Source organism: Lontra canadensis, unplaced genomic scaffold, assembly GCF_010015895.1.
Source record: "Lontra canadensis isolate GAN:19392208 unplaced genomic scaffold, GSC_riverotter_1.0 scaffold189, whole genome shotgun sequence".
Taxonomy (NCBI): domain Eukaryota; kingdom Metazoa; phylum Chordata; class Mammalia; order Carnivora; family Mustelidae; genus Lontra; species Lontra canadensis.
The window spans coordinates 597,526-623,426 of NW_022631183.1; the positions used below are offsets into that span (position 1 = coordinate 597,526).

A 25,901-nucleotide genomic window follows, 5' to 3' on the forward strand; every position below is an offset into this window, starting at 1 on the left:
CAGATTACCAAATAGTATTATGGCGTGATTCTACTTTTTTTCAAATAAAAGTAGGTATTTATATGTAAGGAAAAAAGACTGGAAGGCATAAACCAAATGTCCAAAATGGTTAATCATTAAATGATGAGAGTATGGTTGGCTTTATTTCCTTCTTTTTGCTTATCTGTATTTCTTGCAACAAATACATAATTTTTCTAACACAAAACCTTAACTGTTGAAGAAAAGATTTAAAAAATCTGACCAATGGGCATTTTTGTACCTATTCCATCACAATTATTAGAAAGAAAAGATTTGGGACTATGTAATGTTCCTCTTCACCTCCAAGCTCAAATACACCCACCTTGGATGACTGGATGCAGTTTTTCCCTCCTTTGATTAGCTGTGCCCATGTTGGCCTACCCTACTGGTCCAACCTTTCTTTACTCAAGTAGGTGAGGCAATATAAATTTTGCCGCTGACCTACTATGTAATATTTGGCAGGATCTTTCCCTTAGGAGCTCCAGTTTCTAAAACTTCTCTAAATTTAGGTTAGAATCAATGAGCTCCAAGGTTTCTTCCAGATAGAGTGAAGAACACAGTTTTAGAATCAGAAAACTTTAGGATGGGGACACCAGGGTGGCTGTTAGTTAAGCGTCTGCCTTCAGATCAGGTCAAGATCAAGCCCTGAATAGGGCTCCCTGCTGGGTGGGGGAGCCTGTTTCTCCCTCTCCCTCTGCCTGCCATTCCCCCTGCTTGTATGCACACTCTCTATCAAATAAATAAAATCTTTAAAGAAAGAAAGGAAAATAAAGAAAGAAAACATTGGGATGGACTTGAGAATCTGGGTATCACCCACCAGGAAAATAATCTTTATTTTCCAGTGTGTCTCCAGCCAAAGAAGCACCTCCCAGCCTAGGCCTGGCCTTATATCTCTTATGGCTCAACACACACTAGTTGCTCAGTGAATTCAGCTGTTGCCTTTACCTCCTAAAAAGCAACTACAGAATAAGTTTTCTAGGCTTGCTCCTGATGGTGATAAACACACGGTTGGTTTTAACTCCTGCACGTTTTTTGAGGTAATTGGTGCAGTGCTTGTTTGTAAGAATTCACCAAGCACAGCAAGGTCTGGGTACCTCTCCTACAAGTGACATGTGTGTGGCTAAGAGACATTCAAGTTGTCATCCTGCTGGGGCCTTGCTTAGAGAGGTCTCAGGGATGCCTGAGGCATGCTGAAAGAAACACATTCCCAGCAGGTGCCCAGGCTGTTACCACTTGGCTTCTAGAAAGGGATCTGATAAGACCGTGGACTTCAGGAAGTCCCAGCTCTGCCTCTGTAGAGCTGTGTGACCTTGGGCAAGTCCCTTCCTCCTAAGGGAATGTTGCACTGGATCTAAGTACCTCCTTCCGCGTCAGCCTATGCTATGGCGCTGACCATGTGATCTGGAAAACATTCACCTTTAAACGTTTATGGATCTTCGATGACATATGCGTGGGGTACCAGAGCCAAGTGACTCGAGAGTCCCAGCGCGCGAGCAGCTACCGTCCGCTCCACGAATCTCGCGAGACCTCTCCCCTGCGCTTCGCGGCGTCATCCTCTCGGCGGCCGTGGCGGCGAAGGGGACAGCACGTAAGATACTCACAGGGGCGGCCCGTATCCCTCCGCCGCCGGCGCGGTCCGGCCCTCCCTCCCCTAGCCCGCCAATCCCCGCGCCTCCCGACCTGCCCCTCGGCCTGGGCCCACCCCGCGCTCCGGCGGCCCCACCCCGGCGGCGCCGCCCGCCCGTCCGCCCGCGCGTCCCTCGGTCCACCTGCAGCGGGCAGTCCCTCTGGCTGTCCCACTGAACGGCGCCGGCCGAGCCCGAGGCCTGGGCTCTTGCTCCCCGGCGGAGGGATCCGCGGCTGCTGAGGAGGCGGCGCTGAGATTAGGTAGAAGAGGTAGCTACGGCGGCGGCGGCGGTAGCGGCGGCGGCGGCTCGGACGGCAGCGCATAAAGGGGCCGCCGCCGGGTGATGCGGTGACCGCTGCGGCAGGCTCAGGAGCCAAGTGGGCCTCGGCCCTCAGTCCGTCCTGCCGGATCCGCGCTCCCGAACTCCCCATCTTCTCCTGCCGACCCGCGATCACCGAGGCGGCCTCGCGCCCCCTCGCCCCTTCCCCGTCCCTCCCCTGTCCCCGTCCCCGCCCCGGGGGCCACCGCCACCCGCCTCCCACGATGGCTCTGAAGAGAATCCACAAGGTAAGCGGCCGGAGGTCGGCTGAGGGTTCCAGCCGCTGGGCGGGCCAGCTGAGCAGGCTGCGGCCTGCACTTCCCGCCGTCGCCTCCGCCTGGCTCGCGGCCTCTTCGGACCGGCTGCCGACGGCGATGGTCCTGCCGGGCGCCCTTCACACCCCACTCCCAGTGATGGCGCCCGTGGAGGCCCCGGCGCGCAACCCGCGCTTAGGCCGGAGGTGCGCTAGCCCGCTCAGCTTTGCTCCCTGGTCTTCTTTCTAGGCCCCGCGCGGTATGGAGTCCCAGGGCCTCTGCCCGGCCTGGGACTGCTGCGCTAGAGAGGCCATTGTCCGGCCATGCCGGGAGGGGGAGCTGGGGCTGGTGCGTTGAGCTGCCCCATTGACAGAAGTAGAAAGGGCTCTTCGCCCCAAGTCTGCCCGTGTCCCCCTACACCCCCACTCCCGCCCACCCCCGCCCACCTGCCCTGGTTCCCTCCACAGAGCTGCCGAGCTTGGAGCCCATGTCTCAGGCAGACGGAGGAAGCTTTTTTGTTCCATCCACAAGTATTTCTTGAGTTCACTTACCTCTTGGCGGCCGCACACTTCGGTCCACTCTGCTCGTCCAGAAACTTAAGAGTAGGAAGTTCGGAAGGAAAACAAAACAAAAAACCAAACGTGACTCTTTTGAGGGAGGAGGGAAGTGGAAAGAAAAGCGTTTTGTTCTTTGAGGTTGCCAAATGTAGTGAGAAACTACACTTTTACGGGAATGTAAGCTGTTAAATTTTCAAGGGTAGAGGTAGAAACCTGAACGTTGAAGACCACTGAAGGAATACACAAAGTTTCCTTTTACAGTATCTTCATGCAGTGGATTTTAACGTTTAAATTAGGTGATATGTTCAGGGAGATCCTTTTAATTTAGAAGGAATTTTGCTCCGTTTTTCCATTAGAAAGGATGTCTTTGCTCTTTAAGATGAAGGATTGTTTAGTTATTTGAAGATTTTCCTTATACTGCGTCTATATTATGGGCTTGGCTTAAAATTTAGGGTCCCACCAATATGTAACACTCCTGGTGCCACTCACTATAATGTCTTTTTCTTAAAAGTGGGGAAGTACTACTGGTGATTTTTGATTGGTGTTTTACTTGGAGAAGCCCTATTAAATTTCTAGCCACTTAGAAGAAGATCCTGGGATTATCATAGGGAGGAATGGGATGGAGCTGCAAGGGGAAGAGAACAAATACCTTGCCCTAAACTCAGAGAAAATGCAGACTGTCGGACAACTAAAACATCTCAGTTTGCAGTCGGTCTTCATGTCATTCATGATCAGAGACCTTTCATGTGGAATTAATCCCAACAGTTACTGTAAATTAGGTTAGATCCTTACCAGCTTGTTTGGACTTCTTCGATTTCTAACAAATGAAGAAGGGCAGACTTCAGACGAGTAAATCTTCTATTAAAATGAAGCAGGTTATGTGTTAAAAGGAGCTTGAAACTTCACGGAAGATTTCTTAAGGAACTATTTAAGGGGCAGGAGCACACTAAGGAATCATGATCCAAATAAAAATATATGTGTATTTTTAAGGTTTTTAGTAGTTAACTGGGTTCTTATATGGTCTAGTTGGGGAGTTATCAGTTTGAGAGTTTGAGATTATAGCTGTAGAAGACTGTGCTCTTTTTTTTTTTAAACTTCCCCTCTCCTCTTGTTCTTATTTTAAAACCTGAAGAAGAGTATGTGTGGTAACTTACAGATCAAGAAATATACCCTTAAAAAAAAACCCTTTAATCTCTACATTAATTGATAAGTTGTTAATTTTTTTCAGAGAAAAAGGTAACTCAAAACATGTATTTTAATCTCTAATATACTTTCCCCAGTAATGTGGTTTCTTTTGAGTTACTACATATTCTCTAGATCTTCTCTAAAATATCTTCTTATAAAAATTTTAGTAAGGAAAACCAAGTTTAGGTAATGATACTTTGAACTTTTAAAACTGAGTATTCACCTTTCCTCCCCTGGTTTATAACCTAGAGCCCTCTGCAAAGTATGGCTCAACTTCTGAGACTGCCAGGGATTAGAAAAATAAAATTTATTTTTGGTATACTCGTCAATAAGATTGTGAAAACAGAATAGATATTTTTTCCCCAAATTATCTGTGTAATACCAGTTCTGAGTTGAATGCAGCCTTACCTAGGTATGGGTAAGACTAGTCCTTCCCATCTTCTTGGCCCTAGTAATGTATTTACAATGGAATCCCCAAAAAACTTAGTTGGCTTATATAATTGATCTTGGTCTTGAACCTTCCCAATTATCATTCTCTGAAAAAATAGTTCTACTTAAATACTCTTAACTTTAGATATCTTGAACTGCTGCATCTGGGTTGTAATAAAATTTGCTGAGAACAAATAAATTTGACATGTGGCATCTTTAGGAATGCAATATCTTGTTTCTTTGACAGGGAAATAGTGTTCTGTGAATTTGACCATCCTTTAAATGCATTGTCTTTTTGGCAGAAGCTTTTGATGGACTTTATTTTGATACACACTTTAAAGTCTCCTGACCTATGCTTTAACAGAGTGTACCAGAGAAGGTCATTATGAATATCCAGTGTAGTTCTGTGCAGGGATTGGGACCCTCTGGGCGTGTTTGTATCTACACCAAATGGTCCTAGCCTGCTGTGTTTTGAGGTTTTCTGCTGACTTTATAGGTCTTCAGCTTTGATTTTGATGCTTTGAGTGTCTGCCTCTTGCAGCACCACCCCCAGCCCTATTCCAGTTGGCTGCATCTCATCTGCTGTGGGCTGGGAAACCAGATCATGGAGCTTATTAAAATTATGTCTAAAATAAGACCCAGTAGGCTCTGAGTGACGAGGGCTTCATGTGTTCTGTGAACTGTGTGGTCTCTTTGACTGATCAGAGACCTTTTTTACTTCCTGTTTTTCTTCTTTTGTTATACAGATACAGGAGGCTTTAGGGTACTCTTAGAGTACCATAATACTGAAACACAGTTGATTTATTTATTCTGTGGAAGGATAAAAGACTGAATGTCTTGATTCTTTAAGGAGTTGAGGACAGACCAAAGTTAGGATACTAAAAGCTATTTTCTTAATAGTAATAGTGCCGTGTATATTTTAGTGGTATCCTGTTATTTATAATTAACATTTAGCATATATGGCTTTAATGCCAGAATGGTCACTTGATTTATTCTGTTTCTGTGATAAAGATTTTTATAGCTAGTTTCGGGGGGGCAAGAAACAGCTCAGTAGAATAAAGATTTCAAATTCTAATGGCTCTAAAGGCCAAGCAAGCAGGTAACCAAAGTGAGCAAAGAGAATTGGAGGGAACTAGAAATTACATATGCTATCAGAAGAGGGCAGCTGCTACCCTGCTTTCTCCAAATGTTGCTATTACCAGGATCTGTGGGCCCAGTGTTGCCAGATCTTCCCTTTTTCCCCCTTTAAAAGGAAAGCCACAAGTCCAGATTTTTGGCAACCAATTCAAATTAAAAACGATACCACATTTCTGGTAGGTTGGTAGTTACCTGTTTGATTTGTGAATTAAAATGAAAAGATTAAGGTTCAGTAAGCAATCAGGGAGTATATGGATAAAAAAATGGGGAGTATAAGGATTAAGTCAGTTAAACCATACTTGCTATCTTTTTTTAAAGTTTCAGAAGTTTATTGCTTTATGTAGATGGGCAAGATTAAGTAGTTTTTTGTAAACTGTTAATTACTTCCTTGCCTGAGGTTTTACCAGGTTTTGTGTAAGGTCATAGGTAAAGCCAATTTAATAGAAGCATTGATCCCACGGTGGAATTTTTATCTTCCTCTTCATTATGCTCTGTTTCATGTTGTGAATCATCTTTCTGTATATACTACATACTTTCAAAATGTTTTAAGATTGGGAGATTACAAAAGGATTATTCTTAACTTTGTAACACTGTAATAGTACTAAATATAAAAAATTACTTTAGGGGTGCATGGTGGTTCAGCCGGTTAAGCATCTGTCAGCTCAGGTCATGATCCCTGGGTCCTGGGTTCGAGCTCAGCAGGTACTCTTCCTTGTCCCTCTTCTTCTGCTCTTCCCCTGCTCGTGCTCCCTTTCTCTCTCTCTCTCAAATAAATAAATAAAATCTTTAAAAAAGTATTTTTTTTAAATACTGTACTGTGTGATACCATATGTTACATTAGAGTTACCATATGTAAGGGTAAAGTGAATTCCTATAAAAACGGCAAAACAAATTATCAAATTGTTCTGTGGAGTATTGTGAACTTTAATAGATGGTTGACTGAAAATGGCTGTTGGAATTAGATTAGGTCTATCTTAGAAAGCAGATATACCTTCTTACTCCAAAAGATAAGGTTCTTAGAATCTCTGGGAAGATTTTTTTTTTAAATTTTTCATTAAGAAATGATTCTTTGTTTTGCATAAGTAAGTTCATTGGATTGAGAAACTTTCTTTGGCTCTTCCAGGTTGCTATTTAAATGTTAATTTAAACAGCCATCATTGAAGGATAACTGTTAATCTAGGTTTGCTTTAAACTCTCTGTGTGTATTACTGTACTGCTGACTGACAAGGAGGAAGTTTTGACAAAGTCCAATTCTGGATATTTTAGTCCAGAGAGAGAAAGGGCTGCTAAAATATCCTAGGCAGTTCCCAGGATAGGAATACCTGACTCATGCCTGATGCTGCCAGGAACCTCTGCAGCCTCATCCCAGAAATGCAGGAGCATACTTGTTTTTTCTGTAGAACTAAAATTTTGGTGGTTAGATTCCCAGGCTAACCTTCAAAATCGTATTTAACTATGACATAGGAAAATAAAGTACCATTTGTTCTTCTGTCTCAGAGTCAAGTGAGATTTCAATTAATAGAATCCGAAAATGTTAGAACTGCAACACATCTCAGAGCTACTGTCTGAAAAGGCCATGCGACTTTCTAGGGCTGGATCAAGAACCTGGGTTTCTTGACTTATGTCTGGTGTCTTTTCTGGCCAACCATGTACCTTTATGTAGCTGTTAGGTATGTAAATCTAAAGGACACAGTCTTTTTCTTTCGTTCAAGTAGTTGGGTATTCAAACTGTGCCTTGGTACCAGAAGATCTTTTCCTCAACATCTCTTTTTATTGTTGAAGAGGTGTGTATGAACTCACTTAAAACTATATAAAGTTTGAATGTTCGGTCCTCCATATATCTTTCATCAGAGTTAAATGGGTTTTTTCATCTCTGCAAGATTAAGAATCACTGTTTTACATCTTTAAACACTGTTTTAATGTGAGTTGGTAACCCAGTTACCTATTTCACAGAGAAAGTAGAAATCTTTGTGACTTCTTTTAGATTTCCTTTGAGGCCTTTAGGAACAAAAACAAAAACTAAACTCTGTAGCTGCTATCTTTATAGTACTCAGTCAGTTTCAGAATTACTGAATTTTCTGAACAACCCCTATGAGAATTCTTTTCTCCCAGGTTATATGGGAAAACACTTGGAGAAATAAGCAAACTTGCCTATGATTATATGCTATGGTAAGAAAAGCCAAGATTCAGATTCATGCAGTCTTGACTCTAGCCAGCCATTATTCCAAATTTACCTTTGTCATCACTCTTTCCTTTTCTCTGCAGAAGTTATACTTTTCCCTTTGTCAAGCTAACTTACGCTTCCCTGTTCTTCCTGCCAGGTCCTTGCTCTTGAGTAATTGTCTCTGCTCTCCTAGTTCCAGTCTCTTCTAAGCCTTCAGCATCCAAGCTTATTTAAGATTATCCCATCCTAAAAAAAAAATGATAGCAAAAAAACCTTTTTAACTTCCCTAGTCCACTATAGCGGATTCCTTCCTCTTCTCTATTCCTCCCATCTCTGGCATTTCAGTGCCAAAATTCTTTTTTTTTTTAGATTTTATTTATTTGTCACAGAGAGAGAGAGTGAGTGCACAGCAGAGCGGCAGGCAGAGGCAGAGAAAGAAGCAGGCTCCCTGCTGAGCAAGGAGCCTGATGTGGGCCTTGATCCTAGGACCCTGGGATCATGCCCTGAGCCAAAGACAGCGGCTTAACCAACTGAGCCACCCAGGCGTCTCTCAGTGCCAAAATTCTTAAGAAAAGAATAGTCTACTTACTGTTCTGGGACTGCTTCAAAGAATAGTCTACTCACAGTTCTGGGACCAGTCACCTTACTGGTGACTGGTGATTACTTAATTGCCGGATTCAATGGACAGCTCAGTTTTTATTTGATTCTTGTCACAGTCACATTGTTATCACTCATTTCCCTTAGGTTCTGAAGATAAACTGCTTTCTCCTTCATATGTAGTGTTTCTCAACTTTATTAGAATGCTTTTCAAACTAATACTATTGAGGGATACATGTAAGAGTTCGTGAAACAGTGCACACTTGGATTAAGATTGATAGCACAAATGGTCCTGGGTAAATGAGTTAAAATTTGTAATCAAAATATAATCTCAGAAGCACAAAATTAGCTAAATTTTTAAAATACCGAGGTGAAACATTGTTGTCATTTTATTGTGAAGGTGCAAACTAAAAATGGTATTTTTCTTCTTTCTTTTTTTTTTTAAGATTTTTTATTTGAGAGAAAGCACAAGAACAGGGTGAAGGATAGAGGGAAAAGCAGACTTCCCACTGAGCAGAGATCCCTATGCCAGACTTTATCCCAGGACTCTGGGATCACAACTCAAGCCAAAGGCAGATACTCAACTGACCAAGATACCCAGGTGCCCCAAAGTGGTATTTTTCTGAAATGATTAAAGAGATCTTCATGAAGAGCTGCATTAAATGTGTTACTGTATGTTGTTTTCATTACAGTATGATAAAAATTTGTTTCAAACAGGTACAGTGTAGCAAAAGAATACAAACTACATATTTGGCAGTATTCATGCAGTTAGGCTATTACCAACATTATTAATTGTCCCATGGGTAGATGTAGACATATCACCTAATTTTAAAAATATGCTCATGTTTATTTCAAAATAATTTGATTTGGGAGGCTTAAGATTCAAAGGACTTTATATTTTATTTATTTATTTTTTTAGAAGATTTTATTTATTTGACAGATAGAGCTCACAAGTAGGCAGAGAGGCAGGCAGAGAGAGAGGAGGAAGCAGGCTCCCCGAGGAGCAGAGAGCCCGATGCGGTGCCCAGGTGCCCCTCTTTTATTTTTTTTAAATAAAGAACTTTTTTTTTTGAAGATTTTATTCATTTATTTGACAGAGAGAGCCAGAGAACACAGGTCGGGGGGTAGAGTTGGGGGGCGAATGGCAGAGGGAAAGGGAGAAGCAGGCTCCCTGCCAAGCAGGCCCAACTCAGCTAGATCCCTGGCCCCAAGGATCATGACCTGAGCTGAAGGCAGACACTTAACCAACTGAGCCACCCAGGCGCCTTCAAAGGACTTTTTCATTTTAAACTTCCATATTTTAGGTACACCTTGATGGCTCATTCGGTTAAGCATCTGCCTTTGGCTCAGGTCATGAACCAAGGGTCCTGGAATTGAGTCCTGCATCAGGCTCCTTGCTGGATAGGGAGCCTGCTTCTCCCTCTGCCTGTTGCTCTCCCTGCTTGTTCTCTCTCTGACAAATACATAAAATTAAAAAAAAAAAAAAACTAAACTAAACAATTTCCATTTTTTTAGGGGCACCTCGGTAGTGCAGTCAGTTAAGGATCTGACTCTTGGCCCAGGTCATGATTTCATGATCGTGGGATCGAGCCCTGCATCAGGCTCTGTGCTCAGAGCAGAGTCTGCTTAAGTGTCTCTTTCCCTTCCCCTCTGTCTTCTCCCCCTCTCAGCCCCCCGCTTTGTGTTCACTCTCTCTGGAATAAATAAAATCTTTTAAAAAGACCTTTCATATTCTAGTTACAACTTTATGAATAATGGGTTAGTATAGTAGGAGTACTTAATATATAGTAAGCATTGCTTAAATCTCAAATATATATTGAATTAGGACAAGAAACTATAGATCAGTGAAGTCAAATAGATGATAATACCCATGATTAAATGCTGTTTGTGCATCACAGCACAGATGGACATTGTTTGCTTTGTGTTCTAGTTTCTTGAGGCAAATTATTGCCTTAAATCTGTAGAAATATGTAGTATTTCTTAAAAGCGTGTATTGAAAGTGGATAAAATTTAGGACAAAAAATATTGCCACCTTTATTCCTGTAATACATACTAGTGTTTCATGACAAACACTGCTGTAATTCAAATAGTTCTTATTGATCCTTTTCAGAATCATTTTCCTTTAGTCTTTGTGTTTTTCCTTACACAGAGAATGTCTTCTCACCCCACCCCCTCCTCCTGAATTCTTTATTCATCCTTGGAGACCTAACAGAAATGGCTTTTCTGTATGGCATGCCCCAGGCATGCAGGCAGTAGGGTTCCACTATAGAACTATTTCTTAGTATGTAGACATGATTGATGATTATTCTCCTCAGGACTGAGCTCTCCTGGGCAAAGTCCTTGTCTTACTTGTTATATTCCAGTATCTGATGCATAGTAGGCATTCAGTTTTTGTCAACAACATTCAGTGAATGCTGACAGCAAGTAATATGGTGGAAAAAAAAGGATTTTGGAGTAACATGCTTATTGAGTCATGTGCTAGCCCGTGTTCTTAGCCAAGTCACTTACCATTTTCTTTAGCCTCAGCTTCCTTGTCTCTAGAATAGGGATAGTGTCACTTACCCTGCAAACCTGTGGGGGATGAGTAGAAAGGAAATATGGACTATATAAAAGGTAGTTTTTAATATTATTACTGTAACTTAACTGGCACAGTTGCAAAGTTGCAAATATAATACCTAGAATATTTCTTTTAACCATTCCAAAGTAAGTTGTTAACATGATGTCTCATTAACCCTAAATACTTTTGTATAAGAAATGTATATTTCTTTGAAATAAGGACATTCTGCCACAGGATCACAATACAGCCTTCAAAATTAGGAAATTTCCATTGAGATATTACTGCTGTATAATCCTCAGACCCCATTCAAGTTTTTCCAGTTGTTTTATAGGAAACAACTATGGAACAGTTACTTGTTCAGTTACTTGTTCCATTTTGTTATCTGTCTGCGGTCTCTTTGAATTCCTTAGTCTTTTCTGGGCTTCATGACCTTGACACGTTTTAAACATTAGAGTCCAGTTGTTTTGCAGTGTCCTCAATTTGGGTTTGTTTCCTTATGATCAGATTTAGGTCATGGGTCTTGGACAGGAACGTCACAGAAGCAATGTTGTGTCATGTTCTTCCCATCCTGTCAAGCATATGGTGTGTGATTTTGGTTGCATTCTTTTCATTGCATCCTGTCAAGTGGTATGTAGTTTCAGTTTGACCCATTACTGAGAATTTTCACTTGCATCACTTGATTAAAGTAATGTCTACCAGGCTTCCCTACTATAGAATTAGTTCTTTTTCTCCTTGTGATGAGTAAGTAATTTGGGGGGAGATACTTTGAGAATATGTACTTATCCTATTTGTATTATTTATATATTGCTACAGAAGAAAGTACCCCAAAACTTAGCTACGTAAAACAAACATTTATTATCAAACAGTTTCTGAAGATAAGAAATCTGAGAATGGCTTATAGCTGATAATTGTGGCCCAGGGTCATTTTTGAGATTGCAGCCAAGATGTTGCCTGAGACTGCACTCTGAAGGCTAGAGAATCCCCTCTAAGCTCTCCCCCGTGGTTGTTGGCAGGTCTCAGATCCTTGGGGGTTGGACTAAGGGATTCATTTCCTCCCCACATGGGTCTCTCCATAAAGCTGCCTGAGTATGCTTAAGACATGGCTTCCCTTAGAGAAAGTGTGAGAGCGAGCAACCGCAGTATCTTTTATAACCTAATCTCAGAAGTAATATACTATCACTTGCCATATTCTGTTAGTTTCACAGACTACTCCTGTTACAAAGTGGGAGAGGTGACCAAAGGGTGTGGATATGAGGCGTCAAGGATCATGGGGAGCTATTTTGGAGTCTGGGTACCACACCATTACGTAAAAGTTTTAACTTACTCAGTTTTAAATGTATATTTGTATGGACTCATAATATCCTACTTTATTCAGGTGGATTGTAATAATTTATTATCATTAAAAAAAAAAGATTTTATTTATTTATTTATTTGTCACAGAGAGATACCATAAGTAGGCAGAGAGGCAGGCAGAGAGGAGGAAGTAGCTCCCTGCTGAGCAGAGAGCCCAATGTGGGGCTCGGTCCCGGGACCCTGAGATCATGACCTGAGCCGAAGGTAGAGGCTAAACCCACTGAGCCACCAGGCGCCCCTATTATTTATTTTAATGCTCAAGTTTTTTTTTTTTTTTTTTTTTTTTTTTTTTTTAATTTTTTGCTCATTCTTTGAGTACTTTGTTTTGGTACCACAAGCTAGCTCTTTTTCTTTTACCCTGCTCTAGCCTTGTGATCATCTATTTTTCCAAGGATTCCTAGTTCTGTTTACTGGAAAATGATAATTAGAAATCAAGATCTAGATGCTAGGTGTGCTCATTGCTCTTGGAATCTCACTGCTTTCAGGGTTTATCAGTGTAATCAGTGGATGTAGTTAGGGAATATGTGTATGTACATACAGGTAATACACATACATACAGTACACACATTTCCATGTAGATTTATTTTTCTCTCTATATAAAAAAACCCCATCATTTCACATTGGTACTTTTAATTCCTGACTAATATCATAGGGTTCACCCTATATTTCTTCCTTTCAGTATTCCTATTTTTTCTTTTTTTAAGATCTTTTTATTTATTTGGGGTGGGAGGGACAGAGGGAGAGAGAGGATGTCAAGTGGAATCCCCACTGAGTATGGAGCCTGATGTGGGCTCAATCCCACAACCCTAAGATCATGACCTGAGCTGAAATCAAGAATCAGATGCTAAACTGACTGAGCCACCCAGGCACCCCTCTTTTGGTGTTCCTAATTCTTTTCTGACAGTGAGAAACCTGGCTTCTGTTACTCTTTATATATCTGCTCATTTTATCAATTTCCCAGTATATAATCAACCTCCCACCACTGTAGTGCACCTGCATAGATACAATTCTGGTTCTCCCTTACCTGAGGATGCCCTTAATTGTCCTGACTTGTGCTGGGTCATGCCCATCCCCTTGCAGATGTTCTCAGAATTTAAAAATAAAATAAAATAATAAAATAGGGCTTCTTAGTTGGCATAAATATTTAGATAAAACTATTTAAAATAATAGTGCCAGTCGTGTAGAACATACCTAGAATCGATACCGGAAGTTCAGCCCAGTAATTGTAACCATAGAGCACTTTTTCCAGTTAGGGAATATGGTCCTTCCTTCTTTCCTTCCTTCCTGCTTCAGTTTTATACCTTTATTTGATAATAAGCCATTAGTTCTCGTTACTGTTTGTAGATTTTTGAAAGTGGTGACAGCTACATAGGTAACCAGTTTTTAGAGCTTGTTTGGTCAATCTTCATCCTCTTTATGTTTTCTGGACAACTGCACACAGATACGGTGTGGAACATTCCTTACTCCTCTGGCCCAGGTAGCTTTTTTTTTTTTTTTTTTTTAAGATTTTATTTATTTATTAGAGAGAGAGCATGCACAAGTAAGCAGAGAGGCAGGCAGAGGGAGAGGGAGAAGCAGGCCCTCCGTGGAGCGGGGAGCCCAATGCAGGGCTCGATCCCAGGACCCTGGGATCATGACCTGAGCCGAAGGCAGCTGCTTAACCAACTGAGCCACCCAGGTGCCCTCAGGTAGCTTTGTTGAGTCTGGTGTCCCATGTGCACATCTGGAGTTCCCATCTCCTTCACAGCAAGTTTCTGGATCTCTCTGCATACCCAAGGGGCTTGCTTTTTGAAACCCACTCCATTGATGCACTTGTGAATGTTGATGGTGTATTCTCAGGTCACTACCTTCTTGGTAGCAGAATGGCCCTTCTCACCACCCTTCTTTCTGGGAGCGATTTTGTCAAGCCCTGGTTGGAAAGGGCGAGCACAGGAAGGTATTTTGGGGAATATGGCCTTTTCTACAGCTATTCTTGGAGTAAACCAAGACCAAAATTTTAATTTACTGTTATTCTAATTTTGGTAACTCTGATATGATCAGTACCTATGTACTTACTATCCAATTTAACATTCAGAAGAACTACCTAATTTAGTTCTAGTATTAAAGTTTTTTAAAAACTAGAATCTAGTGTTAAAGCAATAGCTTCTCTCTCTCTCTCTCTCTCTTTTTTTTTTTTTTTTAATATTTTTTGTATTAGGCACCTGGGTGGCTCAGCCAGTTAAGTGTTTGTCTTTAGCTTAGGTCATGATCTCAGGGTCCTGGGATAGAGCCCCACACATCGGGCTCCCTGCTCATCAGGGAGTCTACATTTCCCTCTCCCTCTACCCCTCCGCCTGCTTATGCTCGCTCTCTCTCTCAAATAAAGAAACAGAATCTTTTAAAAATATATATATTTTTACTAAGCATATATATATATAGATAGATAGATATATAGATATAGATATATATAGATATATTTTTTATTAAGTAAACTCTGCCCACGATGGGGCTCACACTCACCCTGAGATAAGAGTTGCACACTGCATGGACTGGGACAGCCAGGTACTCTGATAGCTTCTCTTTTTAATTTATGAGCTTAGCATCTTTGCATATTTAGAAATACTATTTATGTTTTGATAAGCGTGGTTATTGTAGGTGATGGGGACTTGCTTGTGGAACCACCCCTACTTCACTTAAGGCAATAATATATTATCACTGAGTTTGGTAGTAGTCCAGATTATTGTCTTTTTTTTTTCTTTCTTTCTTTCTTTCTTTCTTTCTTTTTTTTAAAAATGTATTTATTTATTTGAGAAAGAGACAGTGTGCACAAAGGAAGAGTGAGAGGGAGAACCTGACTCCCTGCTGAGCAGAGAGCCCAATTTGGGGCTCAGTCCCAGGACCCTGAGATCAAGACATGAGCCAAAGACAGTTGCTTAACTGACCGAGCCACCCTGGTGCCCCAGGTTATTTGTATCTTTAAGCATTGTGTTTCACTTTTGTTGACTAGAAATAGTAAAACCCACTTTAAAATTACTGAGCTTACCAGCAATATATCATACATATTTGTGAGCTTTTTTTTTTTTTAATTTTTTTTATTTATTTCTTTGACAGAGACAGATCACAAGTAGGCAGAGAGGCAGGCAGAGAGAGGAGGAGGCAGGCTCCCCGCTGAGCAGAGAGCCGGACGCGGGACTTGATCCCAGAACCCTGAGATCATGACCTGAGCCTAAGGCAGAGGCTTTAACCCACTGAGCCACTCAGGCGCCCTTGTGAGCTTTTTTTAAAAGTGTGAATTCCCATGATATCTAGTATTATCTTTTTCAGGGTGATTTGAAACCATTTTCCAAATGTTTAAAATACTGATTAACTTGGATTAAAACAAAAACTAGAATTCATTCTCGGGCACTTGGGTGGCTCAGTGGGTTAAGACTCTGCCTTCAGCTCAGGTCATGATCTCAAGGTCCTGGGATCAAGCCCCGCATTGGGCTCTCTGCTCAGCAGGGACCCTGCCCCCCCCCACCCCTCCGCCGCCTGCCTCTCTGTCTGTCATATAAATAAATAAAATCTTTAAAAAACAAAACAAAACAAAAAACTAGAATTCATTCTCGAAACAGAAATAGTTATGCCCTTTATTTTCACTACAGGACAAATCTTGAATAAATAAAATCTGTTTAACTTAGAGTGGCAATCCCAAAACATGCTTATGCAGTAATTTATTTTTCAGTATATGTATCTTTAGTTCCTCTTTTGTTGAATTTACAACTTGATGTGGAAAATAAATTGAATGAGGTCACATGCAACATTAATATAGGGTTAAGAAAAATTGTTCAGACTTTGAGGAACAACTTAAAACTAACAGTGTTTATTGGCATTTGGAAAGGAGCTGTTAGTTTCTTAACCTGGACTGTGGACATGACCTGACCTGTAATCTTAGAGTCCGGGGGGTAAGGCCACTACTGTGGCACTGTTTTTACTTTTATAGTCAGTATTTTCATTGTCTTTTAGCTTCTGGTATTGCTGTTAAGTCCAAAACTGTTCTGATTCCTGATCCTATATATGTGGCCAGTTTCTTTCTGGAAACTTAATAGGTTTTCTGTGTCCCACATATGGGAAATTTCATGGTAAGTGGTGATGTAGGTCAATTTTCATTTGTTTTGCTCAAAATTCAGTTGGTATTTTTGAGATTTTATGAGATGTATTTCTGTATTTGGGGGAGAGCTGTGGCAGAGGGAAAAGGAGAGACTATCTTAAGCAGACTCTATACTGAGTGGGAGCCCTATGTGGGGCTACATCTCATGACCCTGAGATTATGACCTGAGCTGAAACCAAGAGTCGGATGCTTAACCCACTGTGCCACCTAGGCGCCCCTCTTCCTTTTTTCAAACTGTTACTGGATGTTGGACTTCTGGACTGCTCTCCCCCTGCTCTTCCCACATCCTTTCTACTTACATGGATTTTCCTCTTCTGGACATTTTATATAAATGGAATCATACAATACGTGACCTTTTGTGTCTGTATCCAAGTTACAGTTTATAGAAACTATGTCCAAGTTACAATATATATCAGTACTTAATTCTTTTTTTTTTTTTTTTTTTTTTTTTAAAGAGAGAAAGGGTGAATATGTGGGCCTGTGAGAGTGGGGGAAGGAAGGGACAGAGGGAGAGGGAGAAAGAGAATCTGAAGCAGGTTCCATACCCTGGGGAGCCAGATGCTGGGCTTGATCTCACAACCCTGAGATCCTGACCTTAGCTGAAATGAAGAGTCAGACACTTAACCAACTGAGCCACGCAGGTATCCCCTTAATTCATTTTTATGACTGAATAATGTTCTTTTGTATGGGTATACCACATTTTCTTTTTTCCATTTATCATGTGATGGGCATTTAGGTTGTTTATTTATTTATTTTTTAACCATTAAGAATGATGCTGCTACAAACAGTATTTTTCAGATGCTTTCAATTTTTGTCTAAACATGTATTTTCATTCTTGATATACAGTTTGGAGTAGAATTGCTGGGTAATGTGGTAGGTAATTCTGTGCTTAACGTTTTGGGGTTTTTGGGTTGTTTTTTGGGGGGGGATTTATTTATTTGAGAGAGAGAGAGTGCATGTGCACTTGTGCACACGTCAGTAGTGTGAGGGGCAGAGGAAGAAGGTGAGAATCCTTAAGCAGACTCCCTGCTGAGTGTGAAACCTTCACAGGACTGGATCTCACAACTCTGAGATCGTGACCTGAGCTGAAACCAAGAGTCAGAAGCACAATCCTCTGAGCTACCCAGGCGCCCCACCCTGTGTTTAACTTTTTGAGGAATCACTAGGCTGTTTTCATAACAGACGGTACTATTTTACATTCCCATCAACAGTGTATGAGGGTTCCAGTTTGTATACAGGATCATTAACACTTGTTATTTTATTACTTTGATTATAGCTTTCCTAGTAGGTGTCAGGTGATATATCATTGTGGTTATGATTTGCATTTTTCTTAATTACTGAATGATACTGAGCATTTCTTCATGTGCTTATTGGCCATATGTATGTCCTCTTGAGAAAAGTGTATCCTTTGCCCATTTTTAAATTTTATTGTCTTTATTTTTGAGCTTATAAGAATTCTTTATATATTCTGTGTATTAAAGCACTATAATTGATAATTGATTTGCAGAATTTTTCTCCCATTTCGTGGGTTGACGTTTCACTTTCTTCATGGATATACAGAAGTTTTAAATTTTAATGGAAGTCCAGTTTATCTAATTTTTCTTTTGTTGCATGTGCTCTTGGTCTTTTAGCTAAGAAGTTGTATCCAAGGATACAGAGATTTATGTCTATGTTTCCTTTTAAGAGTTTTATAGGTTTTTTTTAAAGATATTATTTATTTGACAGAGAGAGATCATAAGTAGGCAGAGAGGCAGTCAGAGAGAGGGGGAAGCAGGATCCCAGCTAAGCAGGGAGCCCGATGCAGAGCTTGATGCCAGGACCCTGAGACCATGACCTGAGCTGAAGGCAAAGGCTTAACCCACGGAGCCACCCAGGCGCCCCAAGAGTTTTATAGTTTTAGCTTTTATGTTTAAGTCTTTGATTTATTTTTTCAATTTCTTTATTGTAAAATTTGTATAAATAAATCTTACCATCTTAGTCTTTTTTTTTTTTTTTTTTTTTTCCTGTAGAGGGAGAGGGAGCAGGGAGAGTCAGAGAATCCAGAACAGGCTCCGTGGCCATTGCAGAGCCTGACATGGGACTTGTCTCACAACCCCTCAGGACTCCTTTTTACAACCCAGAGTTCACAACCTGAGCCAAAGCAAGAGTTGGATGCTTAACAGATGGAGCCATCCTGGTACCCCTTAGCCATTTTTAAAAAAGATTTTTTGGGGCGCCTGGGTGGCTCAGTGGGTTAAAGCCTCTGCCTTCGGCTCTGGTCATGATCCCAGAGTTCTGGGATCGAGCCCCACGTTGGGCTCTCTGCTCAGTGGGGAGCCTGCTTCCCCCTCTCTCTGCCTGCCTCTCTGCCTGCTTGTGATCTCTGTCTGTCAAATAAATAAATAAGATCTTTTAAAAAAAAAAAAAAAGATTTTTTGTTTTTAAGTAATCTCTGCACCCAGTGTGGGACTTGAAGTCATGACCCCAAGATCAAGAGTCATGTGCTTTTCCACTGAACCAGCCAGGTGCCCCTCCCTCTTAGCCATTCTTAAATAGGCATTTCAGTGGTATTAAGTACATTCATATTATCATACAGCCATTACCACCATCCATCTCTAGAACTCTTTTCACCTTTCAAAACTGAAACTATACCCATTAAACAATAACTCCCTATCCTCTTTCTCTCCAGCCCCTGGCAACCTTCCTTCCACTTTTTGTCTCTGTGGTTTTTGACTAGGTTCCTCATATAATTGGAATCATACAGTATTTACCTCTGTGTGACTCTCTTCTTTCACTTTAGCACAGTATGCTTAAAGTTCATCCATGTTGTCAGTATATCCTTCCTTAAGGCTAAATAGTATTTCATGCCACACTTTACCTATCCATTCATCTGGTGGTCGACACTTGGGTTTACACATTTTAGCTGTTCTGAGTAATGCTGGTAGGAACTTGGGTGTACAAATATCTCTTCAGAACTCTTTCAGTTATGTAGGGTTTATACCTAGAACTGGAATTGTTAGATCATAGGGTAATTCTATTTTTAATTTTTGGAGAAACTGCCATACTGTTTTCCATAGTGACTATACTATTTTACACTCCCACCAATACAAGAGTTCTAATTTCTGTACATCCAACCAACATTTGTTACTTTCTGTTTTGTTTTTTATTTGTTTGTCTGTTTTTTTTAATAGCTTTCCTGATGGGTGTGAGATTATGGTGTCTGATCTATTTTTAGTTAATTTTTGTATATAATGTGAAGTAGGGGTCTAGGTTCATCTTTTGCATGTGAATATCCAGTTGTCATAGAACCATTTGTTGAAAAGACTGTTCTTTCCCTCAAGTGAGTTGTTTTGACAACTGTGTAAAAAACCATTTGGCCATAGATGTATGGGTGTATTTCTGAGCTTCTGTTTCATTGATATATATGTCTATTCTTATGCTAGACTGTTTTTATGTCATACTGTCTTGAATACTATGGCTTTGTATTGTTTTAAAATCCTTTAGTGTGAGTCTTCTAAATTTATTATTTTCCAAGATTGTTTTGGTCTTTGGGTCCCCTGCATTACTATATGAATTTAAGGATCACCTTGTTATTTCTGTAAAGCAAAAAAAAAGGGAGGGTGAGGGACATTTGGAATGTTGATAGAGATGGAATATGTATCAATTTGAAATATGTAGATTGGATTCTTTTTTTTTTTTTTTAAAGATTTTATTTATTTATTTGACATAGAGAGATCACAAGTAGGCAGAGAGGCAGACAGAGAGAGAGGGAGAAGCAGGCTCCTTGCTGAGCAGAGAGCCCGATGCGAGGCTCGATCCCAGGACCCTGAGATCATGACCTGAGCTGAAGGCAGAGGTTTTAACCCACTGAGCCACCCAGGCGCCCCTGTAGATTGGATTCTAATCTACTGTAGTCACTGTAGATTGGATGGAGTCTGTAGATCAATTTGGGGGAGTATTTGGATTAGTCCTCCTATGTTTTCTATTTTCCATCTTTGTCTTTTATCTACATCATAGAAAATTTTCTCATTCTCAGTATGTTTATTTTAAGGATTTTTGCTCTTATTTCATAGAAGTAATAACTTCTCTTACCTTTTAGGATATTCATGATAGTTTTTCTTTTGTTTTGAATTTTTCTCCTTGCATGGTCTTTGTTTTCCTTTGCTTTTTTCTGTACATTGCTTTGGTGTTTATCTTTTGTGTTGAAGATGAATGATCAGATGGCTGATTTCTTCATTGTCATTTATACTTACTAGGATTGGAGTACTAAAAAATTGATGAAAAGGTCTGAGCATATAGGGGTGAGTTTTGGCAACTGTGGAGTTCAGTTTATGGTTTGCTGACTGGGCTGTTTCTCTGGATGAACCATTAATATCAGTGAATAGTAAAAGCTCTTTATCTTGTGCTGGTCACATTTTCTTGAGGATCTTATAATCTCCTGCCTAGACAGTACAGGCCCAGCTTCCAGTTTTCTCAGAACCACTGGGAACAAAGTTGGTATGAAAACGTTCACTTAACCTTCCAGTTTTCTCTACATCATCCATCCCCTTGACTATGCTTGTAATCTCTTATTCCTGAGGCATTCTGTTTTATCCTTTCCAGAGACCAAACCTCTGGCCTGTGGCTTGGCAGGAGAGGCATTCACTGGAGGAGTCCAAAGTCAAGGAAGTGATCTGTACATCACTTTTTTTTTTTTTTAATTTTTTCAGTGTTCCAAGATTCACTGTTTCTACATCACTTTTTATTAGTTTTAAGTTTTAGAGTTTTATCTTTATAAGATTTTTATCCATAAAGAACATTAACTGTTAAGTTGTCAAAATTTACCTAGATTTTATGGAAGTGTATACATTTTAAATGACATGCATTTTCAGTGAATATAAATGTACCAACAATGTATTTTCTTAAACTTTATTCTGCTGTGATAGGAATTGTTTACAAGTTTTTGCTGCTGCAGACACTGAAGCATCAACATTGCCATACATGTCTCTTGGGGCAAAGAGGTGAAGCTTTCTTTTTTTCTTGACTCCTTAACTATGTAGTCAATAGGGTTGTTTGGTTATAGATTGTGAGCCTTTTTGTTTTTGTAACATACTGAAGAATTGTTTTCTAATCTTTTTAGACACCCAACTAACAAGATACAAGAGTTTCTAATTTCCTTCTTTTAAAATTTACCTTATTATGAATATAACACACTATAGAAAAGTGCACAAAATAGATGTCTAATAAATTTCCAAGCACCCCATCACCCATCATCTTGTGTTATTTCTCAATTACCTCTTCCACACTGACTGGATTGTTCTGAAGCCAATCCCAAATGTTACATAATTTTATCTGTAAATAATTCAGATGTATTACTAAAAGATAAATCACTGGTTTTCAACTCCAGGCAATTTTGCCCACTAAATGACATTTGGCATTGTATGTAGTCATTTTTGATTGTCACAACTGGGAGGCTACTGGATGCTACTGGCATCTAATAGGTAGAGGCTAGGGAGCTGCTAAACATTCTGCAGTGCATAGGACAGCTTCCAACAACAAAGAATTACCCAGCCCCAAATGTCAATATTGCCCAAATTGAAAAACCCTGAGATAAGAACTCTTTAAAAATCCTGTGCATGATATAGTTAAAACATCTCTTTTTTTTTTTTTGAAGAATTTAAGTAATCTCTACCCCTAACATGGGGCTCAAATTCATAGTCCTGAGATCAGGAATCTCATGCTCTACCAACTAGCCCACCAGGCGCCCTTGCAGTTATTACACCTAAAACATGAACAATTGGGATGCCTGGGTGTGTCAGTCAGTTAAGCATCTGCCTTCGGCTCAGATCATGATCCTAGGGTCCTGCATCCAGCTTCTTGCTCAGCAGGGAGCCTGCTTCTTCCTCTGCCTGTTCCTCTCCCTGCTTGTGCTCTCTCTCTCTCTCACACAAGTAAATAAAATTAAGAAAAAAAGTTTAAAAATATGAACAATATTCATGACATCAAATGTCCAGTTTAAAATTTTCTTTTTCAAATGAGGTGTTTTTTTTGTTTTGTTTTTTAAAATATTTATTTGAGAGAGGGAGGGACAGAAAGAGCCATGAGCATAGGGCCGACAGAGGGAGAGGGACCAGCAGACTCCCCACTAAGTGGGGAGCCTGATGTGGGGCTCGATTCCAGGACCCTGAGATTATGACCTGAACTGAAGTCAGACTCTTAACCAACTGAGCCACCCAGACCCTGTCAAATGAGGTTTTAAATCTTTTTTACTCTTTATTTTTTGAATTAATATATAAAGTCAACTAATTGCATTTGGTTGATGTCTTTTAAGTCTTTGTTAATATATAGATATATTTCCTCTTTCTTTTTAAACTTATTTGTTGAATAAAGCAGATCCCTTGTTTTGTATACTGCCCCATATTCTCTAGATATTACAGATTGTATCCTCTGCCTAAACAGATTTTCAGCCAGTCCTGTTTTTAGCTCCAGGAGCTGTTTGTACCATCAGCCTCTGAGCCTCTGTAAATTTGGCTTCTTGAGCTTTTCCCATAAATTACAATTAACCTTTTTGGGACTGCTAAGTCACTAACATTCATCACTCTTGCCTTTTACTTTCCCAAAATTTTGTTGCTGTTGCCTTTTCTCCCATTCTTTGTACTCTAGTGGGTTTAAGCCTTAAAAAAAAAAAAAAAAAAAAAAAAAAAGGTTGACTCCTTAACTATAGAAAACAAATAGATGGTGACCAGAGGAAAGGTAGGTCAGGGGATAGTTGAAATAGGGGAGTAAGAGTACACTTATCTTGATGAGCACTGAGTAACATGGAATTGTTGAATCTCTATATTATACACCTGAAATGAATATAGTACTATATGGTATCCTGAAATTAAAAATTTTCAAAAACTCTGTTGACTCTTATTTTAATAGGATTTTGGAGAGAATAAAAGTTACATGTTCAATCTGTCATTTTACCTGAAAGTTTGAGATACTTTCAGTGGTTCTTAATATATATCTTTCTAAACACATGCTGTATTGTTAGACAAAAATCTATATTTCTAGGAATTGTAACTTAAAGAAACAGGTATTTCAAAAGTCATAAAGTACAGAACCCTTGTAAATCTAATTATTTTTATGTAGCAAATGAAAATATTGGAAATTCGCAGTATTCTAAAAATAATTCATGATTTTCTTCTAGATCGATATGTAACATTTAAAAATAGCTGTCTATATTTTTTTAAAGACTAGCTTAGTTTTTTATTTGACAGACAGAGATCATAAGTAGGCAGAGAGGCAGGCAGAGAGAGAGAGGGGGAAGCAGGCTTCCTGCTGATCAGAGAGCCCAATCCCAGAACCCTGGGATCACAACCTGAGCGGAAGGCAGAGGCTTTAACCCACTGACCCACCCAGGTGCCCCTGTCTTCTATATTTAGCTAAGATGGCTAGCCTATTATGTACCTCATTTGAGGTTTTAGATGAATATTTATATCTACGAAGAATATTGTTTGGCATTGTAAAGGACCCTGGACAATATATTAGCATGTCAAATCTGGAGGGAATTGGATCACTGGAAATAAACTACTTTTATCATAACTTCCTATCCTTAACAACATTTTAAAATATTACAATTTTTTCAGCCAGTAGCTTTTGGAAACAAGGCAGTTGTGGGTCTTTTTTAAAATTATTATTATTTGGTTTTGTTTTAGAATTTAGCAGAATTAGAAATTTGTGATTTTGGGGGGGCACTTGGGTGGCACAGTGTTAGTTCAGTGGCTGCCTTCAGCCCAGATCATGATTTTAGGATCCTGGGATCGAGTCCTACATCGGGCTCCTTGCTCAGCAGGGAGCCTGCTTCTCCCTCTGCCTGCTGTTTCCCCTGCTTGTGCATGCTCTCTTTCTTTCTCTCTGACAAGTAATTAAATACAATCTTTAAAAAAATTGTGATTTTTTTTGTTTTGTTTTGTTTTTTTTTTAAAGACTTTATTTATTTGATGGACATCACAAGTAGGCAGAGAGGCAGGCAGAGACTGAGGGGGAAGCAGGCTCCCTGCTGAGTGGAGAGCCCAATGTGGGGCTTGATCCCAGAACCCTGAGATCATGACCTGAGCCACCCAGGCACCCCTGTTTTTGTTTTTTAAATATTTTATTTATTTATTTGTCAGAGATTACAAGTAGGTGGAGAGGCAGGCAGAGAGAGAGGAGGAAGCAGGCTCCCCGCTGAGCAGAGAGCGGGATTCCGGGCTCCATCCCAGGACCCTGTGATCATGACCCGAGCTGAAGGCAGAGGCTTTAACCCACTGAGCCACCCAGGTGCCCCCAAAATTGTGATTGTTTTTGCTGAGACACTGCTTTGATCCTAATTGGCAAGATCTATTGTTCAGAGTCCTATTTTTTTTTTTTAAGTGATTTCTTAATGTATTTTAGAGAGTTAGAGGGCCGGGAAGGCCAGAGAGAGGGGGAGAGAGATATTCCCAAGCAGACTTCCTGCTGAGCATGGAGCCCAACATGGAGCTTGATCTTATACCCCCAAATCATTGGCCTAAGCAGAAAAATCAGGAGTTGGACACTTAATCTTAACCAACAGGTGCCCCAGTGAGGGAGTTTTAAAAGTTAGATTATTTGTGTCCTTCTCCGTATCTCCTCCTTTATCCTCCTCACCCCCACCATCTTCCTGGTTTTGTTATCTCAGGTTCCAACACTACCACTCCACCTCATTTGAAGCCAGATAGCAAGGAGGAATCAATGTACTCTTTCTCCTTTATCCTCACGCCTTGCTCATTTTGTTTATGCTCAGATCTATTTTCTTGCCTTCCTCTACTTTACTATTCCTGAAAAAGGCAAGCTACCTTTCTCAGGCTCCCTTGTTAGGCAGGCTTCTAGTTGGGCTTGCCCAGTGGAGATAAGAGGACCAGGGTAAGGCATTTTCCCCCCTCTTGTTGCTTGAGATGACGGCATCTCTATTCATGGTCCAGCTCCCTCTAGGCAGCCACAGCTCCTGGGCTCTGCTGATAGGACCTGCCTCTTTGGTCCCTCCAGTCTCAGGGATAGTAGCCCTGCTCCTCCTAATCTCGGGGTTTCCAGTTGTTTCGTGTTAGCCCTTTCATTTTTCTGACACCTTCAAAAGTAGTTCCCTATGTTAAATTTCTTCTATGAAACTCACTGGCATGGGTTCTGCTTTCCTGATTAGATGCTGACTGATGGAGTCCTCTATATCCAGTTAGTGACTGTGCCTTGCCAGTTTTTGTCTCCTTTTCTCTTCATCCCTTTCTTTGCGCCCTAATTTAGGCCATCATCTCTCACCTAGACTAATCTAAAGTCCCCTTTTTTAGTCTCTTGATTTTCAGTCTAGTTCCTAAAAAGACCTTTTCCACATGCTGCAAAAGCAGGCTTTCTAAAACAGTCACCTTACTGTGACCTTATTAGCCATAAAACCCCCAAAGTGGCTCTTTACCTCATACAAGAGCTGTGAGCTCCTTTGCATGATGGACAAAGCTTTTCATAACCTCTTTACTCCCTGACAACTACATCTCTTGCTTCTCAGTCTTCTGGTAACACCAGATTGCTTATAACATTGGGTCACACACACATTTACACATATGTATGCACACAACTCTTTACACACA

At 40.4% G+C, this 25,901-nt stretch overlaps 1 protein-coding gene across 1 annotated transcript in view; it reads left to right on the forward strand.

Annotated features, from left to right (window-relative positions):
• The first annotated feature begins 1,731 nt into the window (after positions 1-1,731).
• UBE2D2 (ubiquitin conjugating enzyme E2 D2) overlaps positions 1,732-25,901 on the forward strand; it is a 61,086-nt gene continuing 36,916 nt past the window's right edge. The window contains exon 1 of the mRNA XM_032847461.1: positions 1,732-2,212. Within this exon, the coding sequence (XP_032703352.1) occupies positions 2,189-2,212 (24 nt within the window). The 5' untranslated portion in view covers positions 1,732-2,188. The remainder of the gene's footprint in view (positions 2,213-25,901) is intronic.